A 17475-nucleotide genomic window follows, 5' to 3' on the forward strand; every position below is an offset into this window, starting at 1 on the left:
GGCAAGTTAGCAACCTGGTTGTTAAGTGAATCTGGCTTCCCCACTGATTTGGCTTCTCAGAAGGCCGCAAAAGGGGATCACGTGACTTTGGGAAACAGCAACCGTCATAAATATCAACCAGTCGCCAAGCATCTCAATTTTTGATCACGTGACCATGGGGATGCTGCAGAAGTCATAACTGTGATAACTCCCTTTTTTCAGTGTTGTTGTAACTTTGAATGGTTACTAAATCAACTGTTGTAAGTCGGGGACTACCAGTACTACTTCTGTTTTACCGTGAATGCTATACACTGGTTAAAGTTAAAGATACAAGAACAGTATCTTTAAATAAATACAGATAGGAGTATTGGAAAATACAGCTGGGAAATAGATATTTAAACTATGAACCAGTTAAAAATTAGATTCAATAAAATATGAGAATAAACTTGAAATAAATAAAATAAAGTATTGTGGAAGTAACAAACTATAGAAGGAAATGTTGATTGTTTATGAAATGACTTTAAGAGAGGAGGAAAATACTTTTTGTCAGGATTATGGATATTAGATGTCATTTATTTTATTTATTTATTTATTTTATTTTAATTTGTATACCGCCCTTCTCCAGCAGGACTCAGGGCGGTGAACAGCCAGAATAAAACAGAACATACAAAATTTAAAAACAGTTTAAAAATAATTAAATATTTTTGGCCACAATTTAAAACAAACCCAATTAAAATCAATTAAAATTAACCAAAACTGTGGGATCAAGCCAGCCCGGCTAGGTGAAATAAATAAGTTTTCAGGGCCCGACGAAAAGTCCGGAGGTCTGGTATTGTACATATCTCTGGGGGTAGGTCATTCCAGAGGGCAGGTGCCGCCACAGAGAAGGCTCTCCCCCTGGGAGTAGCCAGCTGACACTGTTTGGCGGATGGCACCCTGAGGAGGCCCTCTCTGTGCGAGCGTACTGGCCGGTGGGAGGCTATTGGTGGCAGAAGGCGGTCTCGTAAATACCCTGACCCTAAGCCATGGAGCGCTTTAAAGGTGGTCACCAACACCTTGAAGCGCACCCGGAAGACCACCGGGAGCCAGTGCAGCTCGCGCAGGAGAGGTGTCACATGGGAGCGCCCCGTCGCTCCCATAATCCCCCGCGTGGCCGCATTCTGGACCAGCTGGAGCCTCCAGGTGCACCCCAGGGGGAGCCCCATGTAGAGAGCATTGCAGTAGTCCAGGCGGGAGGTGACAAGTGTCTGAGTGACCGTGCGTAGGGAGTCCCGATCTAGAAAGGGACGCAACTGGCGTATCAGGCGAACCTGATAAAAAGTCCCCCTGGCCACGGCCGTCATATGCTCTTCTAAAAACAGCTGTGCATCTAGGAAGACGCCCAAGTTACGATCCCTCTCCGTGGGGGCCAGAGATTCGCCCCTAATAGCCAGCGATGGCACCAGCTGGCTATATCGGGACGCCGGAAACCACAGCCACTCGGTCTTGGAAGGGTTGAGTCGGAGAAGTAAATTTAAGAGAAGTAAAATATAGATTTGAGATAATGGGTTTTAGGATTGAGGAATATATATGAAATATTGATTGTTAAAATGATAAAGATTTAGAATAGTGTTTATTGTTTAGAATTTTGGGTGTAATAGTAGAATGATAAATGTTTAGAATAAGATTTTTTTTCTCTTTTTTCTTTTTTTTAAAGATGTAAATGGATAAAATTTGGAACAAAATTGATTGAAGGAATGTGAATAATTGTACTCATTTTATGCCGGACCAAACTCTTGCTCTGAAATGATGTACTTTATGTTTTATGTTTAAAAAAAAATAAAACAATTTTGGAAAAAAAAAAAAAGAACAGTATCTTTAATCCAAGTCATGTAGTGGATTAAAGCTTTCCAAGTCATAGTGACCAAGTATGAAACAGGGACAACATAATCAATTACCGTACTTTTCAGAGTATAAGACACACTGCAACATAATCAATTACCGTACTTTCCAGAGTATAAGACACACTGCCCCCCCTCTAAAGAAGGTGGAAATGTTGGTATGTCTTATACACCGAATACAGCCATTTTTGGCCTTCCGAAGCTCAACCCCATGCGTCCCATTTTATTTTGAAAAATTGGCCCGTTTTTCACAAAAACAGGGGGCGCAGAGGCTTTGGGAGGCCTGCAGTGCTCCTGTGGGCTGGGGAGGGCAAAATGCCCCCCGTTTTTGCGAAAAACGGGTGAAAAACAGGGAGCGCAGAGGCTTTGAGAGGCCTACTGAGTGCTCCTGGAGGCTGGGGAGGGCAAAAACTTTTTTTCTTGTTTTCCTCTTCAAAATCTTGGTGCGTCTTATACTCAGGGGTGTCTTATAGTCCGAAAAATGCAGCAAGTCTAATACAGTAAACCATTTTTCTCCCATGTTCCAATCTGCAGCTTGCCAAGCAATATGGGAACGTCTATTCTCTGTGGGGAGGCCCTTATCATATTATAATCCTCTCTGGATACCAAGCTGTGAAAGAAGGACTGATTGACCATTCAGAAGCCTTTGCCGATCGCCCGGTCACACCTTTCGTTTTAGCTTCCACTCAAAAAAGGGGTAAGTCATAGCTTAAGGAGTTATTGGGTGCTGTCTTGTTAAGGGTGGGGTCAAAATCAATATGGCCGACAGTCCAAAGTTTGGATTAAAGTATCTGGCAGTTGGAGAAGGCTGAACCTCCCCTGAAAAGGAATTAACAGTCTTTTCTAATCCTCCTATCTGCACACAACTCCAGGATTACCCTTTGGTCTGGATTCATCAACTCTCTTATGAAGCAAAGAGTATTGTATCATCTGTTTATCAGATTTTGCAAGACTCCCGAAAGATGAACAGTGGTTCCCATGAGAAGAAGCAGTGGTGAAATGTAAAATTTGTTACTACCGATTCTGTGGGTGTGGCTTGGTGGTGGTGGGGATAATGTGACTGACTGGGCGTGGCCAACTTTTTTTTTTTTTTTACTTTTAAAACCATTTTTTCTACAACCTCTTTGGCCGAAAAAAGGCTTTTAAAAGTTAAAAAAAAAAAAGCCTCTGATGATCGCACGGCTCCGCTGGGATCGTCAGAGGCTTCTAAAAGCATTTTTTTTTCTGCAACCTCTTAAGGTTGTAGAAAAAATGCTTTTAAAAGTAAAAAAAAAAAAAAAAAGTTGGCCACGCCCACCCCACAGAACCGGTAGTAACAAATTTTATTTATTTATTGATTGATTGATTGATTGATTGATTGATTGATTGATTGATTGATTCAATTTATATGCCGCCCTTCTCCGGAGACTCAGGGCGGCTTACAATGCGTTAAGCAATAGCCTTCATACTTTTGTATATACCAGCTTAGTAGGGCTTTCGCCCCCCCCCAAGCGGTGTTCTTTTTTATACAAAGTCACCTTATTGCCCCCACAAACCAGGTCCTCATTTTACCTACCTCGAAAGGATGAAAGGCTGAGTCAACCTTGAGCCTGGTGAGATTCGAACTTGCAGCAATTGCAGGCAGCTGGTGTTCCTTAACAGCACTTTAGTCTGCTGTGCCACCAAGGCAATTTTACATTTCACCACTGTGTAATAGCCGTAGCACTTAGACTTATATACTGCTTCGCAGTGCATTACATCCCTCTCTAATGGTTTACAATGTCAGCCTCTTGCCCCCAACAATCTGGGTCCTCCATGTTAAGGAGGGACCTTCAAGGAAGAGGATGGATGTAGGACTTCAGTAGCCACCTTTGAGGTTAAAAAGGTGCTCAGAACTCTCCAACGGGGAATCCTGAACTTCTGTAGAGTCGTTTTCTTTGTATCAGTTGAGGCTATCTGGGTCATTTTCCATTATGACAGACAGTTTGAGACACAAACTACTATTCGATGTAAAAAGATGGATAAAAGAGGTTGGATTGTTCAACGCAGGAGGCTGAACTGCATATACAGTGATACCTGGGTACTCATCATGAATTGGTTCCAGGAACCTCAATGAGTACCAAACAATTCCACCCCCCCCCCAAGGATAATGTAGGGAGTCACAAGGCAGCCGACACCAACAAGTTCTAACTTGTGCATTGAGTACCAAACAAACAAGGAATACCGTGACAAATTTTTCACATCAAAATGCATCAAGTGGCAAATTTGATGAGTACCAAGGTACATTTTTAATTTTTTTTTTATTGAAAAGTTTTAAAAAGTTTTACAGACATTTCCCCTTCCCCCTCCCTGCTCCCCTTCCAACCCTCTCCTTCCCCTCCCCCCCCACTTCCCAGAGCAAAATACAGGGTATAACATTTAACAATCATAAGCTAACATAAGCTAATTATCTATAGCCTCCTATCCCCCTCTTGAACTTTTAACTCCCCTTTTACTAAACTAAATTTAAGTACTTTATAAAATCTCTTTGATCATTCATAAGCTATTTGAAATTTTTTAGACCGATATTTGCCTTGAATATAATCAATCCATCTTTTCCATTCTAACATATATTTCTCATTTGAATGATCCTTTAGATATGCTGAAATTTTTGCCATTTCTGCTAAATTTACTACTTTTAATGTCCATTCTTGAATAGTAGGTAAATCTTCCTTCTTCCAGTACTGCACCACCAAGAGTCTTGCTGCAGTTATTAAGTTCAAAATCAAATTAGTCTCTATAGCCGTACAATCTGTAATTATACCTAACAAAAACAACTGTGGAGTAAACTTTATCCTTTTTTTAAAAAAAATATTTTGAATAATCCACCATATTTTTATCCCAAATGCTTTAACTTTTTTACAAGTCCACCAAACATGAAAATAGGTAGCATCAACACAATCACATCTCCAACATTTGGGTTGTAAGTTTGGGTACATACAAGCTAACTTTTTAGGATCCAAATGCCATCTATAAAACATTTTATAAAAATTTTCTCTCAGATTTTGAGCTTGTGTAAATGTTACATTTCTTACCCAGATCCTTTCCCATGTTTCCATCATTATTGGTTCCTCAAAATTTTGTTTGTTTGTTTTATTAAATTTGTTTTATTAAATTTGTATACCGCCCTACTCCCGAAGGACTCAGCGTGGTGAACAGGCACAGGATAAAATACAGAAATACAAAAGTTAAAAACAATTTAAAACCAAATTAAATAATTTAGCCCATGACAATTAAAATCCCAATAAATTTAAAACAAATTAAAATTTCAATTTAAAATTTAAAAGAAAGGGGAGAAAAATTAGGCCAGGCCGGCTTGCTGGAATAAGAGGGTCATAAGAGCACGGCGGAAGGTGCGTAGATCCGGGATCCTCCGTATCTCTGGGGGGAGCTCGTTCCAGATAGTGGGTGCCGCCACAGAGAAGGCCCTCCCCCTGGGGGCCGCCAGTTGACACTGCTTGGCTGACGGCACCCGGAGGAGCCCCTCTCTATGAGAGCGTACCAGCCGGTGGGAGGCTATTTGTGGTAGTAGGCGGTCCCGTAAATAACCAGGTCCTAGGCCATGTGGACCTGGTTATTTTGTGCCCATTTTATCATACCAAGGTACATTTTGAAGGCTGTCAATCTTGATTAATTTTACATTTCTGTGAACACTAATGTTTCTTCTGTCTCGGTGATGTCAGGTATCGTCTTTTCAAATGGTCACACCTGGCAGCAGCAAAGACAGTTTGGAGTTGTTACCATGAGGAAATTGGGACTGGGGAATAAAGGCATGGAATCGCAAATCCAAGAGGAGGCTCAACAGCTTGTGGAATTCTTTGCTGAGACAAAGGGTATGTGACAATCCGAGTGTCAGGCCTCGAAGCCGTCTTTTTTTGTTGGGCCTTCAGGACTGCCACATTTACTACTGTGGGAAACAGGGAGGAGGGATTGTATGGGGCAAGGATGATATATAGTCATAATAACATTCCTTTCTCAGAGAGTCAAGGTCATCTTGCCCTGCACCTGGAAGGCTGGGAGGCATTTCCAGTTGGAACGGTGCTTGAATTGCATCATGTGATGGACATGTGGGTGTTGGGCAGGGACTTTCCTTTGGGTGGAGAAAATCTGGAAGCTTTCAGGTTCGGGTTTTTCCAGATGTGCCAATATGACATCTCTAATAAAACGTAACTTTGAGGAAACACAAGCCTTGGCGTTTTCTTTCGTTGGGGGTGTTACTTGGAACCCTCAAACTTAGATGATGTTGGCTTGAGTATAACTGCACAGTCAGAATAACAGAGTAAGAGAGTTGGAAGGCATCTTGGAGGTCTTCTAGTCATACTCCCTGCTCAAGGAGGAGATCCTATACCAGGGGTGTCAAACGCAATTTCATTGAGGGCCACATCAGCATTATGGTTGCCCTCAAAGGGCCAGTTGCATGTAAAATTAATTAATTAATTAATTATAATTAATTTTAATTTTAAATTAAATGTAATTTAATTTTAATTAGCAATTTTATGATGTTTGTGTATCTATATTTTTCTTGACTGTACACCGCCTTGAGTTCTACGGGAGAAAGGCGGCATAGAAATATAATAAATAAATAAATAAATAAATAAATAAATAAATAAATAAATAAATAAATAAAACAATGATGACTCACAACAGCCAGGTGGGCGTGGCAGGGTGGGTGTGGCAGGGTGGGTGTGGCAGGGTGGGTGTGGTCAACTCAACGGTGCTCACTCGGTGTGGCTGACTCTGGATGGCTGAGTCGGGACGGAACAAGTCTCACCAGCTAACTCGCCGTGGGAACAACTCGATGCCCTACAAGCTCCTTGCCACTCCAAACTGCTGGCAACCCAAAGTTTTCATTGCTAAGTGAGACATTTGTTAACAGAGTTTCCCCCATTTTACAGCCTTTATTGCCACAGTTTTTAAGTGAATCACTGCAGCTGTTAAATTAGTAACATCGTTGTTAAGTGAATCTGGCTTCCCCGTTGACTTTGGTGGTCAGAAGGTCACAAAAGATGATTATGTGGCCAACGATTACCTGTATTTCTAATAAGATCTACCAGGCATCCAAGTTTTGATATAACCCGGAAAGGCAGAATTAATGTGAATATAAATACAAATTCTTTTGTTTTCAGGCCAGCCATTTGACCCATCGCTAGCCATCATGAGATCAGTTTGCAGTGTGATTTGTGCTGTAGCTTTCGGATATCGTTTTTCCATCGACGATAAGGACTTCCTGGAGTTGATGAAGGCCATTTCGATTGCCTTAAAATTTGGAAACAGTATCTTCTACATAGTAAGTTGTAGCATCTTTGCTTTTCCTTTTCCTACGAATTGTTGTGGCCTGTCAGCAGCCTGTGCAGATTATGGCTGATTCCGACAACGAGGAGGCTGGTGTGATGCTGCGCCAGCAGCCTGTGCAGCTGGCGCTTGAGTCGGACAGTGAGGAGGCTGGAGAAGATGTGGTGTCAGTGGCAGGGATTCAGCCAGGGCCTTCAGAACATCCAGAAGCTCCCTTAAGTGAAGAGGACGAAGAGGAGGAGCCTCTTCTCAATGCATGGGTGCGCAGAGCTGCCAAAAGGCAGGAGTGGCTCCTCAGGAGGAGGTTTCCTCGAAAGTAAGGCTTGGGGCTAACTGGCCACTCTCTTAGCCTATTTAATCAGGAACGCTGATTGCAGCAAGCTGTAGGGAACAACTTTAGTTCACTCTCCTTCATGTCTGGATTCTCTGCAAAAATTGCTTCTGGGCTTACTGCCAACCTTAGTAAGACTGTGATTACCTTATCTTAGGATTCTTGTAGGCTGTTAAGAAAGTTTATTAACAGCCTTTGTTTGAAAAAGACTGAGTTATTTGAGTAAAATAAGCTTTGTATAGATTTTGTGTGTGCTGCGTTCTTTGGGGTCCGTAGCTGGGGCAGGACACCCATCTGAGTTACTTAATTTCAGATTTTCTAGAACAATGGATTGATGGTGTTTAAAAGAGACCCATCTCAGTTAAATATTGGCCATTCTTGAATGATAATACAACAGTAATAATGTACCCTTTGAAATAAGTTGATCCTTAAGTTTGAAGGTGGTCATTTTGGAATAAAGGTGAACATGAGCCTAAGGACAGAGAGGTGACCATGGAATTTTCTGCCCATGATCATTGGTGAGTTGGTGGCTTTAGAAATTGAATACAGGTAGTTCTCAAATGGTCCGGGCCTGAACCAGGGAGAAGTCAAGCAAACACACACAGGAAACTCAGCAGCTCAAGAATGGTGGCGGCACCTGCCCTCTGGAACGATCTACCCCCAGAGATACGCACGATACCAGACCTCCGGACTTTTCGTCGGGCCCTGAAAACTCATTTATTTCATTTAGCCGGACTGGCTTGATCCCATCCTTTCGGTTTTAATTTGAAATTGGTTTTAACTGGGTTGTTTTAAATTGAGGGCCGAAATTATTTAATGTCTTTTAAACTGTTTTTAAAAATTTTATATGTTGTGTTTTACCGTGGCTGTTCACCGCCCTGAGTCCTGTTGGAGAAGGGTGGTATAAAAATAAAATAAAATAAAAATAAATAAATAAATAAATAAATAAATAAATAAATAAATAAATAAATAAGTTATGACCTTTCTTGCCATAGTTGTTAAGTGGATCACTGCAGTTGTTAATTTAATTTAACACAGTTGTTAAGTGAATCTGGCTTCCCCCTTGACTTTGCTTGTCAGAAGGTCATACAAGGGGATCCTGAGGTAAAATTCACTTACCTTCCCTACTGGCTTGGATGTGTGTGTGTGCCGAGTGTTAGGTTGGGCGATAGAGGAGGCAGAGACAAGGTAGCGCGTGACAACAGCTCTTTAATGTAGTGTGAGACTTTAGCAAAAGTTACAGTAAAACAGCTCCCTTTATATACCTTGCCGGCCAGGGAGCTGATCAATCACAATTGACCAATTAACATTTAAACTTCCCGCCAAAACTATATACATAACACCCCCTTAAACCAGTCCAGACCCAGGACCCAGAATAGAATAGAATAGAGAATAGAATAGAGAATAGAATAGAATAGAATAGAATAGAATAGAATAGAATAGAATAGAATAGTTGGAAGGGACTTTGGAGGTCTTCTAGTCCAACCTCCTGCTTAGGCAGGAAACCCTATACCATTTCTTTGACCTCTCTTTCAAACCAGGGGTCCTCTCTGTCCAAAATGTGGACTTTCCTGTCTTCAAAAGAGCGGCCCAGCTGTCTGCAAGGAGTATAAATCTTTCCATTCCCCACCATCCAGTAGTCAGAGCTGAGGAAGCTTCTTGGATGAGAAGCGAAACGTCTTCAAAAGAAAAAAAACAAACAAGAAAGATCAGTTGCCTCTTGGAAAAGGCACCCTTAGGACAACCATGACCTGAATGACTGAGAACCTCCATGGCTCCATGGCTTAGGGCCAGGGTATTTACGAGACCGCCTTCTGCTACCGATAACCTCCCACCGGCCAATACGCTCTCACAGAGAGGGCCTCCTCAGGGTGCCGTCGGTCAAGCAATATCGGCTGGCGGCCCCCAGGGGGAGAGCCTTCTCTGTGGGGGCACCCGCCCTCTGGAACGAGCTACCTCCCGGAATACGGCTGATCCTGGATCTCCACACTTTCCGTAAGGCCCTGAAGACGTTTTTATTTCAGCAAGCCGGCCTGGCCTGAATAGGTTTTATGGGTTAGTTTTTTAATTGTATAGCTTGGGGTTTTAAATTGGGAGGCCGATTAATTTAATTTATTTTTAGTTATCTTAATTTTTATATTGTATGTTATTTTAATTTTCGGCTGTTCACCGCCCTGAGTCCCTTCGGGGAGAAGGGCGGGATATAAATTCAATAAATAAATAAAATAAATAAAATAAATAAACCTCCATAGATAGCTTCTCTCTCTCTCTCTCTCTCTCTCTCTCTCTCTCTCTCTCTCTCTCTCTCTCTCTCTCTCTCTCTCTCTCTCTCTCTCTCTCTCTCTCTCTCTCTCTCTCTCTCTCTCTTATAGCTCTATGAAGGTTTCCCACATATCATGAAGCATCTGCCAGGCCCTCACCAGACTGCCCTAGCTGCTTTGGAGACAATCGTTTCGTTTGCCAGGAAGGAAATTACACTGCATAAGGAGAACCGGAACTTGCATGGACCACAGGATTTCATTGATTTCTATCTATTGCAAATGGAGAAAGTAAGCCTTGGCACACCGCTCCAATTCATTATAGAATGTATCTTCTGTAGGATCATTACAGGAAGTCCTTGACCACAATTTATTTATTTATTTAGAAAATTTATATGGTTGTCTGCTCGCACATGGTGACTCAAGGCAGCTTAAAGAGGCTAAATCCATGATGGTGAACCTAAGGCATGCATGACACAGGTGGCAAGTAGAACCTTCTCTGCGGGCATGCCAGCCATCGTCCCAGCCCAGCTCCACTGCATGTACATGTGTTTGTGCCTCCCATCGGCCAGCTAGTCTTCAGGGCTCTGACGTGCATGTACGGGGGGCGGGGCGCATGTGAGGGATGGGCATGTGCATGCACGGGGGCACTTGCATTGCATTTGGGGGGTTCACGTACATGCGCCCCCTCCGTACCCCCTTGGAAGGTCTCCTGGACCAACCTGGAAGTCAAAAATGGGTGAGGGGGGACAAGGCGCATGCATGTGGGGGGAGGCGGCGTGGCACATGCACGGGGGGCAGGGCATATGTTGGGGATGGGCGTGTACATCTGTGGGGGGTGGGTTACATGCACGGGGGTGCTTGCATTGCATTTTGGGGGTTCACGCACATGCGCCCCCCATGCCCCATTTTGGGCCTGGAAGGCCTCCTGCACCAACCTGGAAGCCAAAATGGGATGCAGGGCACTGTGTGGGTCCCCCCCCACTCCATTTTGGGCCTGGAAAGCCTGTTGCACCAACCTGGAAGCCAAAAATGGGAGAGGGGGGACAAGGCGCATGTGCGTGGGGTGGGGCGTGGCACATGCATGGGGGTGGGGCGCATGTGCGGGGGGCACTCACATTGCATTTTGGCGGTGCGCGCATGCGCATTGGGCCCTCGGCATGAAAAAGTTTCACCATCACTGGGCTAAATCAATTTCATTGTATATATGTACAATGGCAATAAAGGTTATTATTATTATTATTATTATTATTATTATTATTATTATTATTATTATTTAATCTTTATTGAGATTCACAGCCTTTGAGGCTGGTTAATAGCTCAGCAGCTCGAGTCCTAACCAAGGACCTAGGAACTGTTAAGGTATCGTCGGAGGATGTAAGCTGTTCCGAGTAAGGTGGTTTTTTGTAGAGTCAAAATGTTCAAGTCCAGCAAATTTAGAATTTCTAAATTATTATTTTTTTATAACTATATTATTATTATTTTATTATTATTATTATTTATTATATTATTATTATTATTATTATTATTATTATTATTATTATTATTACAAAGACATAAAAGGACAATATAAAAGATAGAAAAATAATAAAAAAGAAAAATAATAAAATAAATTACCCCCCACCTCAGCGACAACACACATTCATACCAATCATTTAATGGGATCCAACCCGCTCTGGGTTCCCCAGGCCTGCTGGCAGAACCACATCTTCAGGGACTTCCCAAAGAGCGTTAGAGTGGGGGACAGTCTAATCTTTGGAGATATGATGTTCCAGAGGGAGCCACCATGGAGAAGGCCCTTCTTCTGGGTCCCGCCAGATGTATCTCCTTTGGGGAGCCCTGAGTTGAGCCCCCAAACTTTTGTTGCTAAAGTGAAACATTTGTTAAGTGAGTTTTGCCCCGTTTTACGATCTTTCTTGCCACAGTTACTAAGTGAATCACTGCTGGTATTAAGTTAATAACACGGTTCTTAAGTGAATCTGGCTTCCCCATTGGCTTTGCTTGTCAAAGCAGTGACCCTGGGACACTGCAACCATCATAAATACGGCTCAGAGGCCAAATGTCTGAATTTTGATCAGCTGATCAAGGGGATGTTGCAGTGGTCGTAAGTGTGAAAAATGGGATTTTGCCCTCCTAAACATACCCATGTGCTCTGAACTCATTGCTAACCCTAAGTGGTGTCAGGTTTCGAGGTCGTCTCAAATAAATTGCATTTCAAACAAAGTCTTTGAAGAAAACTCCCATTTATTAAGCACGACATTCTAAATCTGACTCCATCGTAGCCAACACTGACTTCCAGACCCAAAACCCTCCCTTTCCGTTCCCCACTCCCCTGCACTCATTGGCCATCTTCCAAGTCACTCGAGCCCTAATCAACTGCTCCAGCTCAAAGGAATTTCCCCCCTCCCATCCCATCTCCTAGGGGATATTATCTCCAGGGAAAATAAGTAGGTGAAAAGTCAAACGTCCCTTTCCAGATGCCTCCGCTTCTCCTTCTTATGTCAGCACTAGAGTAAATGCAGCTTCAAGTGCTGACAAGTGGATTTACCCACCAATGGGATTTTTCCATGTATTTTACCAGGAAATGCAGCTAAGTCAGACTCAAAAAGGAAGTGCCCTCCTAAATATACCCATGAGTTCCGAATTCGTTGCCGACGACCATTTTTCTGTCCGACTTCATGGAGGCCTAACCCTAACCCTAGGTGGATATTCCCACCAATGGGATTTTTCCATGTATTTTACCAGGAAATGCAGATTAGTCCAACTCAAAAAGGCCGTGCCCTCCTAAGCATACTCATGCACTCCGAATTCGTTGCCTCTTTCCCTTTTGTTGTCTGAATTCACGGGGGGCTTAACTCTACAGTAGTTTTTCCATCTGAAATCCTCTGTGGTTTGAAGCACTTGGGAGAGTCAATCCATAGCACCATACCGCTGAAAACATTCGGTTTTCTAAATGGATGGAAGAAAGAAGTGCTTCTTCTTCCTTAGATTTACTGGGGAATTCTGGGAATTGAAGTCCACTGATCTGTAAGGGGCCAAGGTTGAGAAACACTATTGTAGAGCATTCGGAACTGGCCATTGAAGTGGTGGCAGAGTGCACATGAAACCATCCCATCTACCCTACCACCATCATTGCTTCCGGTCTACCAAGCTGGAAAGGTTGGGAAACACTGTTCTAAAGCAGGGATCCCCAATCCCTGGTCATGGATTGGCACTGGGTCTCGGCATGCCAGAAACCAGGCTGTGCAAACAAATGAAATCCCATCCACGAGATTCAGGCACAGCATATGAAACCATGACCCCTCAAATCCATGGAAAAGTCTCTCTCCACACCTCCGGTCCCTGATGCCCAAAAGGTTGGGTGGGTCACTGCAATAGGGTATTCACTCAATAATCATGTCCCACTTTTTATATTCACCCTTTGCAACCTGTGCCATCCTGATAGTGTGGATTACTGCCTCATTCTCCCCAGACAAGTGTCATGTCCCCGTCGGAGTCTGAATCTGAAATGGAAGATGAACAGCTGACAGAGAGCAGGAGAGTGGCTCCGTTGGCTGCGAAGGAAACTGGGGAAGGGCAAAGTCAGGCTGGGCAGAGCAGGGGAGAGGGAGAACAAGGGAGAGGGGGGTTCAGATAAAGACTAAGACCCACCCCCTCCTCATCCCAGGGCACACAGGGAAGAACACAGAAGAGAGCAACATGGATTGCATGGCTTAAGAGGAAAGAAAGAGCTCCGATTTCCTTCACAAGGCACACCTGGGGATGCAGTTTAAAGGAGAGGCAGTTGGGAAGGGCGTTTGTCGAGAACAAATGCTGAATTCATCTGATGTTGAGAGTTGTGGCCTACAATCCTTGCATTCCCTCCTGACTGTTTGAATTACTGCCGTGCTACTGTGTGCCTGTCTTGTCTTGCTGGGATTATTTTTCCTGTCTGGGCCTCATTATCTTGCCCTGCTGGAGTGATTGATTGCAGTCATTCTGTTTACAGCGTTTGGACTGAAGTATCTGCAGGTTTGTGGGAGAGCTTTTCTCCAGGCCGTGAAAAGGACATTGGAGGCAAAGTTAGTTCCAATAAAGGGATTCATACCGATTCTCTGGCTGTGTTGCCTGTCAGGTTTCGATGTCGTCTTAATTAAAATAATTTGCATTTCCAAACAAGTAATCTTTGAAGAAATCTTTCATTTTATTAAGTATGACAATCTGTCCCCGACTGTGGCGTAGCCAACACTGACTTCCTGACCCCAGACCTTCCCTTTCCGTTCCCCAATTCTCGGCATCTCATTGGCCCTCTTCCAAATCACTCTCCCCATATCTAGTACTTCAGCTCCCAGGAATGTCTCCCCTCCCATCTCATCTCCTAGGGGACATTATCTTCAGGGAAAATAAGTAGGTGAGAAGTCAAGCGTCCTCTTGCCAGCTGCCCCCTCTTCTCCTTCTTATGTCAGCACTAGAGTAAATGCAGGTTGAAGTGCTGACATCGCCTTTATGCCAAGCCCCAGGTCATCACAACAAGATGGTTCATGAGCTAATATAGGAACAGGCTTCTTTGAAGTAGTTTTGGTAGCTGTAGGAAAATGCCTATCAATGACATTTCCTTCTTCTTATTAATAACTATAGGGGAAGGATGATCTCAATTCTACTTATAATGAAGATAACTTGGCTCTCTGCATTGCTGACCTCTTTATTGCTGGGACAGACACAACTTACGCCTCCCTGCTATGGGCAATGCTTCTCATGGCAAATGATTTGGATATGCAAGGTAAGACAAATCGCAGCACTAGTGGAAATAAACAGGGTTTATTCGTTGTAGATTTGCATCCACCTGAGAAGAACTATTCTTCTGATATGATTGGCTACAACAGCAGATCTTGCCTGCTACCGCACAACACAGATCACTAATAAACTGGGTATTAGGGTGGGGGAGTAACAGAATATAGCGGCAAGAAAATGGCAGGTCTGTTGATAACAATGCTCACCTTTGACTGTAGAAAGAGAGGGTCAACCTATTTTCCAAAGCACCTGAAGGAAGGACCACAAGCAATGGATGGAAACTAATTAAGGAGAGAACCAAGCTAGAAATAGGAGAAATTTCCTGACTATTAATCAGTGGAATGACTTGCCTCCTGATGTTGTGGGTGATCCATCACTGGAAGTTTTTAAGAAGAATTGGACAACCATTTGTTTGAAATGGTATATGGTTTCTGCTTGAGCAGGAGGTTGGATTAGAAGGCCTCCAAGTCTCTTATTCTATTAAGGACTAGGGGAGATGTGATAGCCTTGTTCCAATATGGGAGGGGCTGCTACAAAGAAGAGGGGATGAATCTATTCTCCAAAGCACCTGAGGGTAGGATAAGAAGCAATGGATGGAAACTAATCAAGTGTGAAGTTTCCGAAAGATGCCCTAATTAATTCATGAGCCATGAACTGAACTTCAAAAGAAATACAGTCATTTATTAGGAGCACCATTTCGGCAATATTCGGATGCAGTTAGAACTAATCCCACGTAGATTTACGTTCCCCTCTGACCCTGTCTCTCCCCTCCTCTCTGGCCATGTCATAAATCACATTCTCCAATTAACCACTTTGGCTGGCTGTGAAATCCAACACCCTCCTTCTGATTGCGGTCAGGAAGAATGTATGGAATGCACTTCAGTTAGGGAAATCAATCAGCTCTATCAGTTCTCCCTCCCTCCTGCTCATGGCAACTTGAAAGCTTTGCAAATTGACATCAAGGAGAGAAGCAACCTAGAACTAGGGAGAAATTTCCGGACAATTAGAATAATTACCATATTTTTTGGACTATAAGACACACTTTTTTGTCTCCCAAAAGGGGGCAAAAATGTCTGTGCATCTTATAGACTGAATATTTTCGGAAAAAACGGGCCAAAAAAAAGTCCCAAAAATTGGCCGAAAAAAGCTTAAAAAACGGGCCGAAAAAAGCTGCAAAAATGGGCTGCAAAAAGCCTCAAAACAGCCCCAAAATGCCTTGAAAACAGGCCTAAAAAAGCCTAAAAAATGGGCCGAAGAAAGCCTCAAAAATGGGCTGCAAAAAGACTCAAAAATGGGCCGAAAAATAGCCTTGAAAACAGGCTGAAAAAGCCCCCAAAATGGGCTGAAAAAAGCCGAAAAAATGGGCCAAAAAAGCCACAGAAATAGGCTGAAAAAAGACTGGAAAAGGCCCCAAAAAGATAGGCCAAAAACTTTTTGTTGTTGTTTTCCTCTTCTAAATTTAGGTGCGTCTTATAGTCTGAAAAATATAGTAATCAATGGAAAGGCTTGCCTCCAGAAGTTGTGAGTGCTCCAACACTGGAGATTTTAAAGAAGAGATTGAACAACCATTTGTCTCAATTGGTGTTAAGGATTTATTATAATTTATAATTATTATAATGTAAGGATTTATTATCTTCTACCTCCCTCTAGTGTCAAATCTTTGAGATCTCATTCTCACGTTCATGATAGTCCTTCCTCCCCAACAATCACCATTTCAAACAGAAAGATTCTTTTTAATTAATTAAAATTTTTAATTCCAAGTCCATCTGGATCCTTCATTCTGTGTTAATGCTCCAAAATCCACATTAATTGATAGTCCTAGGGAGGAATTCTTATTAAAAGCGATCTAGATAATCCATTTTCTCTTGGCTCAATTGTAGATCACCCCCCTCCCCCTCAATACTGCGTGACTCCTGGGCAAAGTTAAACAGAAAAAAAAAAGGACCATTCCTTTCAGCTGTGGAGCTGAAATTGTTCCAATGACAGCACGAGTCCCATCAAATAAAAAAAAAAATGAGGCTTAAATAATTGTTTTCCCTCTCTCCAATGAGAAATATAACAAAACCTTGCCCTCAAAACTGGGGAAAAAAACTCCACTGAGCGTCTTCCTTACCTTAAAAAAAAAGTAGAGCCGAAAGAAAAATCGTGCACACAGTAAATCTCCTGATATTTTTGAAGAAACATAGAGAAACCGAGAACTCAAAGAAAGTGGAAAGAAAAGAAGCACAACGATAGAGTGCTTCTTTTCTTTCCTGGAATATAAACATAAAAATCTCCTGGAATATAAACATAAAAATATGGAGAAAGAATGTCATTATGTTACATCATGACTTAGCAACTACCCTGTTTCCCCGAAAATAAGTCTCTTCTTGAAAGCTTCCAGTGATGAAACTCCCACAACTTCTGAAGGCAACTTCTGTTCCATGGGTTGATTGTTCTCAGAAAATTTCTCCTTATTTTTACTTTGGAATCTCTCCTTGATTAGTTTCCAGCCATTGTTCCTTGCCTGGCCTTCAGGTGCTTTGGAAAATAGGTCGACCCCCTCCTCTCTGTGGCAGCCCCTCAAATATTGGAAGACTGCTATCATGTCTCCCCTGGTCCTTCTCTTCGCTAGACTGGCCATGCCCAGTTCCTGCAACCGTTTATCGTATGTTTGAGCCTCCAATCCCCTCATCATCCTGGTTGCTCTTCTCTGCACTCTTTCTAGAGTCTCAACATTTTTTTATAGAATGGTTTTATGTGTTCAAAGGATTATAATTGAACCTGGTTATTTGTGCCTTGAGTGAAAACTCTGGGCTGACTTGTTTGACGATTCATTATTTATTTTCTTTGGCTATCCCATGGTATTGTCAGGACTTTCTCCAACATCAAAAGTTCAATAACATCAATAGCAATAGCAATTGCACTTAGACTTATATACCGCTTCATAGTGCTTTTACAGCCCTCT

At 42.7% G+C, this 17475-nt stretch overlaps 1 protein-coding gene across 1 annotated transcript in view; it reads left to right on the forward strand.

Annotated features, from left to right (window-relative positions):
* LOC117660241 (cytochrome P450 2J5-like) overlaps positions 1–17475 on the forward strand; it is a 36950-nt gene that overhangs the window by 10105 nt on the left and 9370 nt on the right. The window contains exons 2-6 of the mRNA XM_087872056.1: positions 2394–2556; positions 5561–5710; positions 7004–7164; positions 9873–10049; positions 14376–14517. Of these exons, the coding sequence (XP_087728182.1) occupies positions 2394–2556; positions 5561–5710; positions 7004–7164; positions 9873–10049; positions 14376–14517 (793 nt within the window). The remainder of the gene's footprint in view (positions 1–2393; positions 2557–5560; positions 5711–7003; positions 7165–9872; positions 10050–14375; positions 14518–17475) is intronic.

This window comes from Pantherophis guttatus, chromosome 6 (genome assembly GCF_059756535.1).
Source record: "Pantherophis guttatus breed Tessera chromosome 6, ASM5975653v1, whole genome shotgun sequence".
Taxonomy (NCBI): Eukaryota; Metazoa; Chordata; class Lepidosauria; order Squamata; family Colubridae; genus Pantherophis; species Pantherophis guttatus.